Source organism: Mobula hypostoma, chromosome 5, assembly GCF_963921235.1.
Source record: "Mobula hypostoma chromosome 5, sMobHyp1.1, whole genome shotgun sequence".
In the NCBI taxonomy this organism is placed as follows: Eukaryota; Metazoa; Chordata; class Chondrichthyes; order Myliobatiformes; family Myliobatidae; genus Mobula; species Mobula hypostoma.
The window spans coordinates 74201889-74215850 of record NC_086101.1 but is presented as its reverse complement, the minus strand read 5'-3'; the positions used below and the strand labels follow the sequence as shown (position 1 = coordinate 74215850).

Sequence of the window (13962 nt, the reverse complement as noted above, 5' to 3'; positions counted from 1 at the left end):
ATGAATTTAATGAAAATACTTCTAGATAATGCCAATTTTAGGTGAGAAAGTAGTTGACTGACTTTTATGCCTTGATTTGAAAATACCAAATCCTGAAGATAGCGTATCTATTTTTCTTCGATGAGCCATGGATATTTTTGGATAGGAATAAATTTATCTTTGGTCAGTCTGATTCTCGTTAACGTGTGTGTGTGTGTTTTTCCCCCTCTGATAGTGCTTTAGCATAAAGAAAAAATTTGGAGGTCCTCAAATACATTGAAGAGTTTTTTTTTATCATGGTCAACATAGGATCTGATTGCTTTCAGAAGTAATGTTAATTCCTGGTCATGGGAGATTTGCTCATGACTCAAGGATCGTGTTTGTTTCTGACACTGTTGGAAGAGTGTGAAGTGCCTGGACAAGTGTAGTATGGTCCAGGGTCGAGAAAACTTCTGAAAGATAAAGGGCTTGGGTAAACTGAATAAGGGGAGAATTTCATTTGGCAGAATAATGGAGAGAGAACCTCAGATTAGTGAAAATAGCAAATTTTGCAAGCAGCAAGTGTATGATTGGAAATTCACTATTTAAAGGAAGTTAAGCAGTGTTGGCAAAGAAACAATGTATAAGTACTTGGGCATTATTTTTAAAAGAGCCAAGCAGGGACTGAAGCTAACTTGGAAGCTTAGTAGCAAGCCACACTGGACTCTAGGCCATTTGGCTACCTCCTGTAAATAAAGCAGGTAATTCTGTAACTGACGGCAGCTTTGTAGTCACATACCTAAGAATGGAAATAAAGTAACTGATATACAGATTCTGACTGCATTGTAATCTTGTGGAAGCTGTACTATCATAAGTGATAGCAACTTTTACAAAATACACTTGCTGTAGAAGCAATTGAAAGCCTTGTTGAAAGACGCGTAACTGGTATAATTAGTGTGTTGTTAACAACTGAATGGCTTGGTTTTGTTCTTTTGTTCCTATAATAATGACTTCTGAGGTATATGTGCCAAGGAGGGAGGTACCCTATCACCATCAACTCTTTTAATCTCATATAGTGATTGTTATTTTAATCTCTTAATTCTGAAGAAGACTATTTATTAATTGTTCAGAATACGGTGGATTCTGGTTAATTGGGACATATCGGGACCAGCCAGTACATTTTGGCTCAATTATCTGAAGTTTCATGGAAATAGTTAAAAAGGTATTAAGAGACTGTTTAACTGAGTATCATTATGTATTTAGATGAAATATGGGACAAATTGGAACACCACCAATACTACTACAGTATTTTGAAACTGTGTACTACTTCAAAATAGTGTACGCTGCCATGTTCTTTTCACTGTAAATGGGAAAAAAAAATCAGTGCAGGCACCTAGTACAGATAATGGACTGCCTTCATTGCCTTCCTGCATGAAGAAGTGTCAAGATTCAGTGCTTTTTAATTCTATGTCCATTGACCTCAATGAATAATATAACACAAGCATATGCAACTGTTTACTCTAAGCATGATGTAGTTTCTAACAACCACGCAAGTGCCTGCCACTGACACTAGTTAGAAATAGTTTGACAACTGTTTTTGTCCCAATTGTGTGGCATTGTGTCCAAATAAACAAATGAATCCTGGCAATTCTCTGGATTAGTTTTTGTTCTTTGAATTGTCCCAAATAAGTGTCTACTCTGATTAACCAATGGTCCACTTAGCCAGAATCCACTGTATTTAATTTCCATTGTTTTAAACTTCCAAGGTTATTGCTATTCCATTTTCTGAAGAATTCTTGTATGTTTGGCCCCAATATTAATATTTTGCAGTAGAAAAGAAAATAAAAGAAATTGCTGAATTCAGTTTGCTTTCCTTTTCTTCTGTCTCCTGTAGAAGAGTAGTGGATTCCAAATATTGTTGGACAAGAAAAATAATAACTTTAGTTATATAGCGTCTTTCCTACATTAAGATGCAGGCTCAAAGTGCTTTACATATTTTGTAAAGTTAAATCAGTATAGTCATTAAAGATAGAAGACAAAATTAAAGTCATAAGTAAAGACAGATATTGTATAGAATAAATGTAATTGAATATACCAAATTGTATAAATGTATTCAACATCAACAAGTATTATGTAATTCTGTAATTATGCCAAATTAAAAAATAGGTTTTTTTAAAGAAGTGTTTTGAAGCATTCCACAGTACTAGCCTGGTATACCTCAAGTGGTGGAGTATTCTGGATTTTAGAATAGATTGAATGTATTCCACATAAAGCATTAAATCTTCATTTGTGGGTATTTTCTATATTAGTGGCAGTCATTATTACTGATGGTTTAGAAAAACTGTGTATTAATGCGTGCGTATTGGAGAACACTCGTGTAGGTGCTGCCCAGCCTATGGCCCCTTGCAAACAAACACTCAGGCACATTTGCCTTCTGTCTTCCTCTTTCACCCCTCTTGCTCAATTTTGGCATTGCTTCATTTATTAGCTCCTGCACCTGGTTGCCTACATGTCATTTTTAGCAGCAGAGTTGACAATGGCAGTCCTTGACTCTGGTGGTGGCATACTGAGCCAGGCTTCTGACTTTGGCTGCACATTTAATTATATTGCCACTCTTTCTTTCCAGCTGTAAACCTGGCTGTTTGCCTAACTGTTTTCCTTGTTCTTCATTTTGGCTGCATGTTTAACAGTGTTCCTGATGCATGCTGTATCCTGCCCATACTGTCCCTGACTCCAGTTTCACTTGATGCCACTCATCCACCATTCAAGCCACCCATCTAACCATATTCCTATCTTTTTCCCACTCCCAGTACTGGCTGCTGTTTAACTGCATTCCGGTAACCAACTTTGGTTGTTTGCCTAAGTGTATTCCTTATTCCATGCACCAGTTGCACAATTAATCGTTCCTTCAAAAATCTTCTAAGAGAGACAGACATAACAAATGCAAGGCTCAACTATACTGATATATCAGGCTTTTGTGCGATGTTTCCTGGATTGGGGCTTGAGCCCACAAGATTCTGCTTAGCTTGTTAATTTTACCAACATCTTGAAACAACTTAGCCCTCCAAATTTTACTATGCTGAGATACCTTTTGGCCCTGTCTCAATCTCTGCCACAGCTCTGGGCCTCTATCTTCTCCACTTGCCATGGACCTATCCAACATTTCATCCTCCACTGTATCCACACCTTCAACCACCCATTCTTTGCCGCCTTCCTGCACGGGAGGAGTTGGAAGAATTCCTATCCCCACTTCCAGTTCTGACATGTTGGTCCATGGCTGCCTCTTTTGCCATGATAAGGCCACTTTAGTTGCCTCCAACCTGATGGCATGAACAACGGCTTTCCTATTACAGTAATATATTTTTCTTACCCCCCCCCCCTGCCTCTATTCCCCACTCTGGCCTCTTCTCAGCTGCCTACCAACCCCAACACCCCGCTCTACCTTCTTTCCTTTCTCCCATGGTCCACTTTTCTAGCCGTTTATCCTTCCTATCTACCTGGTTTCATCCATCACGTTCTAGCTAGTCTTCCTTCCCTTCCACCCACCTTCTTATTCTGGCAATTTCCCCCTTTCCAGTCCTGATGACAAGTTTTGGTCTGAAACATTGCTTATTAATTTCCATAGATTTTGCCTGACCTGCTGAGTTCCTCCAGCAATTTCTGTGTGTTACTCTTGAAACAATGTTTTCCGATTGACTTGCCAAATGCAGTAATTACCCTAATTTATTATTGATTTGGTAACATCTCAGGGTCAGGTTTAATATCACTGGCATATATCATAAAATTTATTGTTTTGCAGCAATATATTGCAATACTTGAGTAAAAAAATCTACAAATTACAATAAAAATTTATAAATTAAGTAGTGCAAAAAGAGAGCAAAGAAAGAGCAAAAAGAAAAAAAAGTGAGGTAATGTACATGGATTCATTAGCTATTCAGAAATCTGATGGTGGAAAGGAAGAAGTTGTTCCTGAACTGTTGAGTGGGTGTCTTCAGGCTCCTGTACCATCACCTTGATGGTAGCAGTGAGAAGAGGGCATGTTTTGGGTGATGTGGTCCTTAATGATGGATGCCACCTTCTTGAGGCATCACCTTTTTAAGATCTCTTTGATGCTGGAGAGGCTAGTGCCCAAGCTGGACCTGATTGAGTTTAGAACTTTCTGCAGCTTGTTTCATCCTGTGCCGTGTCCCATCCATAAATAGTTGGTGATGAAACTATTTGGAATGCTCTCAGCAGTACATATGAAGAAATTTGCGAGTGTCTTTGGTGATATACCAAGTCTCTTAAAACTCCTAATGAAGCTTAGCTGCTGTTGTGCCTTTTTTTCTGTGATTGTATCAGTGTGTTGGACTCAGGACAGATCTTCAGGGACGTTGATGCCCAGGAACTTGAAACAGCTCACCCTTTCCACTACTGATCCCTCAATGAGTTCTGATGTGTGTTCCCTCTACTTCCCCTTCCTGAAGTCCACTATCAATTCCTTGGTCTTGCTGACGTTGAGTGCAAGGTGATTGTTGTGACACTGCTCAGCAAGCCGACCCGTCTCGGCGCTCAAAGTGTCACTTTGTTAGAAACATAGAAAACCTTCAGTACAATACAGGCCCTTTGGCCCACAATGCTGTGCCAAACATGCACTCACTTTAGAAATTACCTAGGGTTACCCATAGCCCTCTATTTTTCTAAGCTCCATGTACCTATCCAGGAGTCTTTTGAAAGACCCTATCGTATCTGCCTCCATCACTGTCACTGGCAGCCGATTCCACGCACTCACCACTCTCTGCGTGTTTAAAAAAAACTTGCCCCGACATCTCCTCTGTACCTACTTCCAAGCACCTTAAAACTCTGTCCTCTCGTGTTAGCCATTTCAGCCCTGGGGAAAAAAGCCTCTGACTATCCATATGATCAATGCCTCTCATCATTTTGTACACCTATCAGGTCACATCTCATCCTCCGCCACTCGAAGGAGAAAAGGCCAAGTTCACTCAACATATTCTCATAAGGTATGCTCCCCAACCCAGGCAATATCCTTGTAAATCTCCTCTGCACCCCTTCTATGATTTCCACATCCTTCCTGTAGTGAGGTGACCGGAATCGAGCACAGTACTCCAAGTGGGGTCTGACTAGGGTCCTATATAGTTTCAACATTACCTCTCGGCTCTTAAACTCAATCCCATGGTTGATGAAGGCCAATGCACCGTATGCCTTCTTAACCACACAGTCAACCTATATAGCAGCTTTGAGTGTCCTATGGACTCGGACCCCAAGATCCCTCTGATCCTCCACACTGCCAATAGTCTTACCATTAATACTATATTCTGCCATCATATTTGACCTACCAAAATGAACCACCTCACACTTACCTGGGTTGAACTCCATCTGCCACTTCTCAGACCAGTTTAACATCCTATCAATGTCCCAATGCACGGGTACCTTATCAAATGCCTTGCTGAAATCCATATACACTACATCTACTGCTCTACCCTCATCAACATGTTTAGTCACGTCCTCAAAAAATTCGATCAGTCTTGTAAGGCACGAACTGCCTTTGACAAAGCCATGCTGACGATTCCTAATTATAGTATGCCTCTCCAAATGTTCACAAATCCTGCCTCTCAAGATCCTTTTCCATCAACTTACCAACCACTGAAGTAAGACTCGCTGGTCTATAATTTCTTGGGCTATCTCTACTTCCTTTCTTGAATAAGGGAACAACATCTGTAACCCTCCAATCTTCCGGAACCTCTCCCGTCCCCATTGAAGATGCAAAGACTATTGCCAGACGCTCAGCAATCTCCTCCCTCGCCTCCCACAGTAGCCTGGGGTACATCTTGTTCAGTCTCAGAGACTTACCCAACTTGATGCTTTCCAAAAGCTTCAGCGCATCCTCTTTCTTAAAATCTATATGTTCAAGCTTTTCAGTCTGCTGTATGTCATCTCTACAATCACCAAAATCCTTTTATGTAGTGAATATTGAAGCAAAGTATTCATTAAGTACCTCTGCTGTCTCCTCCGGTTCCATACACACTTTTCCACTGTCACAATTGATTGGTCCTATTCTCTCATGTCTTATCCTCTTGCTCTTCACATACTTGTAGAATACCTTGGGGTTTTCTTTAATCCCACTTGCCAAAGGCCTTCTCATGACCCCTTCTGGCTCTCCTAATTTCATTCTTAAGCTCCTTCCTGCTAGCCTATATAATCTTCTAAATCTCTATTTTATAGCCTTTATAATTGCTATCTAGTTTTTTGAACCGTTTGTAAGCTTTTCTCCTTGACTAGATTTTTAACAGCCTTTGTACACGACGGTTCCTGTACCCTACCATCCTTTCCCTGTCTCATTACGCAAAATGCCACTCAAATATCCCCTGAACATTTGCCACATTTCTGCTGTACATTTCCCTGAGAACATCTGTTCCTAATTTATGCTTCCAAGTTTCTGCCTGATAGCTTCATATTTCCCCTTACTCCAGTTAAACGCTTTCCTAACTTGTGTGTTCCTATCCCATTCCAATGCTATGGTAATGGAGATAGAATTGTGATCACAATCTCCAAAATGCTCTCCCACTGACACACCTGACACCTGACCAGGTTCATTTCCCAATACCAGATCAAGTACAGCCTCCCTTCTTGTAGGCTTATCTACATATTGGGTCAGGAAACCTTCCTGAACACACCTAACAAACTCCACCCCATCAAAACCCCTTGCTCTAGGGAGATGCCAATCATATTTGGGAAATTAAAATCTCCCACGATGACAACCCTGTTATTATTACACCTTTCCAGAATCTGTCTCCCTGTCTGCTCCTCTCTGTCTCTGTTACTATTCGGTGGTCTATAAAAAGACGCCAAGTAAAGTTATTGACCCCATCCTGTTTCTAACTTCCACCCACAGAGACTCAGTAGACAATCCCTCCATAACTTCCTCCTTTTCTGTAGCCGTGACACTATCTCTGATCAGCAGTGCCGTGCTCCCACCTCTTTTGCCTCCCTCCCAGTCCTTTCTGAAACATCCAAAGCCTGGCACTCTAAGTAGCCATTCCTGCCCCTGAGCCATCCAAGTCTTTGTAATGGGCACAACATCATAGCTCCAAGTACTGATCCACGCTCTGAGCTCATCTGCTTTGTTCATGATGCTTGCATTAAAATAGACACATCTCAAGCCATGGGTCTGAGCACATCCCTTCTTTATCTGCCTATCCTCCTCTTCACACTATCCCTGGGCTTTCTCTATTTGTGAGTCAACCGCCCCTTCCTTCGTCTCTTCAGTTTGGTTCCCACCCCTCAGCAATTCTAATTTAAACTCTCCCCAATAGCCTTAGCAAACATCCCTGCCAGTACATTGGTCTCCCTCGGACTCAAGTGCAACCCATCCTTTTTGTACAGGTCACACCTGCCCCAAAAGAGGTCCCAATGATCCAGAAATCTGAATCCCTGCCCCTGCTCCAATCCCTCAGCCACGCATTTATCCTCCACCTCACTCTATTCCTTTATTTACTGTCGCATGGCCCAGGCAGTAATCCTGAGATTACTACCTTTTGAGGTCCTGCTTCTGAACTTCCTTCCTAACTCCCTGTTATCTGTTTTCAGGACCTCCTTCCTTTTCCTACCTATGTCGTTGGTACCAATATGTATTGCAACCTCTGGCTGTTCACCTTCCCAGTTCAGGATATCATGGATGCAATCAGAAACATCCCATCCCTTGCACTTGGAAGGCAAACTACCATCCGTGTTTATTTCCTGCATCCACAGAATTGCCTGACTCACTCGCTAACTGTAGAGTCCCCTAATACTGCTGCCTTCTTCCCTTCCCTACCCTTCTGAGCCACTGGGCCAGACTCTGTGCTAGAGGCGCGACCACTGTTGTTCCCCCTCCCCACCCCGCCCCCGGTAGGTAGTTGCCCCTAACAGTACTCAAACAGGAGTACTTATTGTTAAGGGGGACAGCCACAGGGGTACTTTCTAGTATCTGACTCTTACCCTTCCCTCTCCTGACTGTTACACACTTACCTGTCTCCCGAGGCCCAGTGTGACTACTTACCTGTAGCTCCTCTATCAAATCCTCACTTTCCCTAACCGGACGAAGGTCACTGAGCTGCAGTTCCAGTTCCCTAACGCGGTCCCTAAGGAGCTGCAGTTCGACACACCTGGTGCAGATGTGGCCGTCCAGGAGGCTGGCAGTCTCCCGAACTTCCCACATCTGACGCCCAGCATAAAACACCGGCCTCACAAACATGCTTCCTGTTTCTATTCCTCACAGGTAACTTACCTCGCCTCGACCTGTTATCGCCAAAACCCGAATCAGCCAAAACCCTACCATTCTGCCTCAGGTTACTCTTGTCGATGACTGCTCTGCTAGGCAGTGTCTCCCTTTTATGCTTGTTGAACCTTCTCTGCTATCTAACTCATGATTGGTGCTTTGGCTATATCCGCTGATAGGCCGCGTACAATGGACAAATGCTCTCAAAGCTCCCTTTTTAAATATCTGCCGCTAACCTGAGAGAAATCCCTCAGGGTAAAGCTCTTTTGATGCTGCTGATAGGCCAAGGACAAAGGCTCTTGAAGCTCCCTTTTTAAATACCCACCACCGACCTGTGAGAAATCCCTCTTGGTTATACGGCAATGCATGGTTAAGAGTTATAGTCATTGCAATACCTATGCTTGTATTATTTAGCTAAATTAATTGAAATATAAAGCTTTGATTTTTATGGTAGATGTAATTGAGTTGATGGAAAGATTGTTGTCTGCAGCAGTGCTTGTATTCTTGTAATCAGTAGAGGTCTCCAGTAGGTGCTGGCAGCTCTATCTTTACTCTTAGCTGTGTACTTATGAAGGAATGTAGCCTGGCTGCATCTCTGCACATTCATAGAGGTCAGATTGTGTCACAGACTTGGGCACAATCCATTGCACATTACTGTATATAGATCAGTAAGAAGGATTGTTATATTTAATTGCTGAATGTTATAGACTAATAACTGTCAAAACTGACCAGTGGGACGACAGGGTAAAGGACATGTACTACAATATTTGGAAAATTAAAAGTCTCTCATTTGGCCCAAGTATACTTCGTAACTCAATCTGATCACTTAAAGGAATAAAACATGGGATGAATAGGAGGGCATAAATTAATTATAAGCCAGCTGAATTTGAAATGTTTGTTAATGATATTTGTGCCTCTTGTTTTAACTTGGCGTGTTCCTGTATAATTTTTCAGTAGCATTGTATATCTACAGTGGATATCTGACTTGCTATTAGAAGCCAATAGAATTTTTCTTGTTATCGAAACCTTGTGAGCTGCTTAGGATGAAACAATGCATTTTGCATATTGTATAAATATTATATTGCATTTCAGAATCAGGTTTATTTTCACTGATGTGCTTTGTGAAGTTTGTTGTTTTGTGATTGGTTTGCATTTCACCATGCTAAATGACTGGGTATATGATTATTAAAGTAATTAAAGTACATTTTATCCAAATAGTGTACACATTGATCTGTAACATTACATGCTCAGTGTGGTTTGCCATACTTTTGTAATCTATCCTACAGTTATTTTACCATGCTAATTATGAGGCAGTTAAAATATGTATGTAAATGTTTGTGGTAAACTGTTGGGTAAAATGTATAAAATTCAGGATGCTGAAGGATGGTGCTGCTTCTTTCCTCCTCCCCTACCCCGCCCCCCGATTTTGCTAGTAGAGTCTCAATTGTTTTAGATCTCTATGTTGATGGTGGGAGCACTTGTCATAAAATAATGAACTGAAGTTTATAATTATGACAGCAGATTCCATGTGTACTCTTGCATTCAGGTAAATTGGTTATCTAAGAAGAATCTGACAGATAATTCCTGTTGTAAGTACAGATTGGGCCAGGCGATCATTGGTACTACAGGCCCGCATGTGGTATATATGCAGCTTTCAGACTGATTAATTCATGCTGATACAACTGTATTTCTATGCCATATTGACTGTACATACTATTTATTACAAATTACTATAAATTGCACATTGAGCCGGAGACGTAACGTAAAAAATTTTTACTCTTGTATGTGAAGGATGCAAGTAATAGTCGATTCAAGTTCAATAAAATGGTAAGGGGTGTTGCAAATGAACATGGCAGAATATCCAATAATGCTGAATAGAGCCGTCCCCTGTGGGTGGCACTTCAACTCTGGGACCCCCTGAAGTTTGGTATAGATGACTCCAATGTTACGGCAGTTCGTGTATGAAAGTTCATCCTCTCAGAAATTGCAACTCACCACCAAAAAAATCTAGGGTATGGAATAAAATCACACTTCAAAAAACAATTATGTGGTGTGGGGATTTATTTTTTTTCACTACTCTCATGACTCGATACCTGCTCAGATAACATAGGTTTGTATTATGTTAAATTGTGATATGGACTAGGAATGCAATCTCTCAATAACTTTTAATAATAACTCAATAACTTTTTACAGAAATAAGATGTATCAGATGATGTTAAAATGTGCAACCTTGACAGCTTTCTCTTTCATCCTGCATTAACTGTATCCATCTGCCAGCCTCTAACCCAAGGAAAGGATCAAATTAGACGTATAACAATTCAAAGGTTCTATTCTCAACCTTTCACAGATTACTACAGTTCCCAAGATTGCCTAGTATTTTGTTTTGCATTAACCTTCCAGAATACATGGTCTTACAGGATTTTTTCCTCCCCAAAATGCTGCTAATATATACCAAGTTTGAAGTAAATTTATTATCACAGTACACATATGCCACCATTTACAACCTGAGATTCATTTTCTTGCAGCCATTCACAGTAAATACAAAAAGACACAATAGACTCCACTAACAGGATGGGAAAAACAACAAATGTGCAAGAAGACCATAAACTGTGCAAATACATAAGGGAACAAAATGAAATAATAAATAAGTAATAAATATTGAGAACATGAGATGAAGATTCCTTGAAAATCAATCCATAGATTGTGGGAATAAGTCAGTGATGGGGGTGAATAAAGTTATCCCATCTGGTTCAAGGGGCTGATGTTTAAGGGCTACTAACTGTCCCTGAACCTGGTGGTGTGAGTCCTGAGGCTTTTGCACCACCTTCCTGATGGCAGCAGTGAGAAGAGAGCATGGCCTGGATGGTGGGCGGCCTCAATGGATGCTGCTTTCCTGTGACGGTGCTTCGGGTAGACGTGCTCAATGGTGGGGAGGCCTTTACCTGTGACAGACTGTGGTGTATCCACTACTGTGTTTTAGACTTTTTCATTCTAGTACATTGGTGTTTTCCTATCAGACCATGATGCAACTGGTCAATGTACTCTCCACCACACATCTTTTGGACATGCCCAATCTTTGGAAACTTCTGAGAAAGCTGAGGCACTGCTGTGCTTTCTTCCTAATGGCAATGGTTTTTGATCTTGATACTGATGTTACTATACCTTTCCATTTGTTTCTTGGTGAAAATGGTGATGCTTGGAACAGTTAAGATGAAGAATAAAGTGATATGTAAATTTGCCAGGTTGGAATTATTGGTTTAATTCAGGAGCACAGGTTTCTATTAAGCACTGACTGGAGCTTGACCCTCTGAGCTCATTGTAGGTTGATTGATATGGTTGAAATCATAATTCAGTAATTTGGATTGGGCAGTAAAGAAATGGGGAGAAAAAAAATTCAAAGTTTGCAATTTGAATGCTTCTGATGTTTAGAATTAACAGCTATCTTTTTCAGAAAATAATCAGTTCTTAAGATTATCCATAGTCAAACAATATCGCATGACTCAATGTTCCTGTTCCTATTGAAACTTAATTTTATATGAATAAACAACATAAAATTTGATTTATGATTTTTTTGCTTCATGAAAATGTAGTAGTAGATGCCAGTGCTTATTGAGTAATATTCCTTGTAATGAAATGCAATTTAATTGTATTCAATTAACATTTACTGTTTGTTCCACAAGCTTATTGTGATATTATTGCTTTGTTTTGGGTAGGTTGAATGTAATTTTTGCAAAATTCGATGAAGTTCAAAAATCTGGAAATATGATCCTTTCTTCTGCAACTGGTAAGTAATTTAGACTCTTGTTTTTTCAGCTGTTTTGTGCTATATTGAATCCTTTTGTAGTTTTAGACAGAAGTAGTTCTATTTTCCTTAAACATATTTAGATTTATTTAAAAACTGCAGAAAGGTTTGATATAATTGTGCTTAATTGACTCGGCAATCAAAGCTGAAATTTAATTTTGAACATGATCCTATGGGAATGTTTTGGTTTTAAAGCTAAGTAACATTAACTCTTGCCATTTAGAATGTATGATGCTGGGTGGAAAGAATGCTGTTACTAAAGATTATTGCCTTTTTAGGTTGTAGGTAGTTTTTCTTTTTTAAAAAAAAATGTGAAACTTTGTTCATTCGGGTATTTTGTATTTTCTGGAAACTAAATTCTGAGTTAATGAAGTATTTGAATAGTGAGATATGTTTTGAAATGTTTTATGTGAGTTGTCTGTAATGTAGCATTAGTTGGCCACATCCTTATTTCCTGATGGAGTGCCAATACATGGCCATTCAGATGGTATTTGTGCAGTTTAAAGTCATTGACTTGTTGGAACTGGAAAATGGTATATTTTTTAAAATGCAGAGGCAAGGAGGGAGAGCAAAAATAAATAGATGGGAAAAAATGTCTAATAGGGTGAAATTAGTCACTGAGTGATAGAAAGGATTATGGGACGAAGTGTCTGACAGTAAGGAATGAAGGAAAAGATGGCCAAAGGATAACAAGATGCTTTGAGAGATTCTTCTGTGATAATGCCAGAAGTACGCATGTTTACTGATTTTATAAAATGCTCAATTGTATTTGCAACTCCTTAGGAAATGAAGCAGTCCTTACTTGGATGCAGCATGACCTGGGCAGTGTTGCTGTTTGGGTTGATAAATGGTTGGTAGCATTAAATGTCATTGCCTGGCACAATAAGAGACAATCAGGCCACCAACCATGACATTCAATAGCATGAACGATCACCTGGATCTCCCGCAATCAGTTCTAGGTCACCATCAAACAGAAACTTAACTGGATCAGTTGCAAGAGGAGATGAGAGTTTTGGTGTCCTTCAGCAGCTGACTTGCCTTCTGACACTCCAAGGCCTTTCCAGCCTTTAGAAGATGCAAGTTGGGCATGTGATGGAATGCTGTCCCCATCCTTGGAAAAGTGCATGTGCAGCTCTTAAGTTGGTCAACATCTTACAGACCAGAGGGGCTACCTTGAGTGGATACCCACCCAGTGCCCCTCAGTACTTATTCCTTCTGCTAATGCACATCTGCAAGTTGCGCAGGCTATTCCAACAGGATGTTTCAAACTGCGAAATGATAAATGTAGCTGGTGCAAGGGAACCTGCAGGTGCTGTTGTCAGAATTAGGTTTAATCTCCAAATTGGAGTTTGGACTGGCAGATGTGTCTCCAAGCTGCACAGCAATCCTGGTTTGGACATATGTTATTTTCCTTTATTGGTTAGTGGTCTAAATCCTGGAACTATCTATCCAACAACACGTGGGAACATTGTCACTAAAGGGCTGCTGTACTTTTGCCACTGGCTTCTCGAGCATTAGGAGATGCAGCCCTTTTAGGCAAAGCCCAGATCCTGTAAAATAAAAGAAGTATGACATCAGAGTGATAATCAGAAACTTAATTTGGAAAATTTGAATGTCTTTTGTCCACAAGGCTGTAATGTATTAAAAGATAAGATGCTATTCTTTGAACAACTTTGGAATAGTGTGGGAAACCAAGGTCAGAATGGAACTCTGGCTGTGAATTATTGTTTTGTGACTAGAGCTCAAGTCTTACAAACTATGGGCCATGATTATCAAACTTGCATTGTAAGAAGACTTGTAACGCCCTTCAAGGAGACCATGCAGACAAGCTGTATGGATGGGTGACTGATTAAATTTAATGCTGAGAAGTAGTAATGTTGGTTTTTAATGGCTTTAAGAAGCATTATAAGCTAGTGGGTGCAATTTTAAAACTGGTATGACAACA

The 13962-nt window shown here is 40.2% G+C and overlaps 1 protein-coding gene across 1 annotated transcript in view; it reads left to right on the top strand.

Moving 5' to 3' along the window:
- Positions 1-13962, top strand: part of clasp1a (cytoplasmic linker associated protein 1a) — a 300065-nt gene that overhangs the window by 79345 nt on the left and 206758 nt on the right. Inside the window, exon 8 of the mRNA XM_063048559.1 lies at positions 11929-11999. Coding sequence (XP_062904629.1) covers positions 11929-11999 — 71 coding nt within the window. The remainder of the gene's footprint in view (positions 1-11928; positions 12000-13962) is intronic.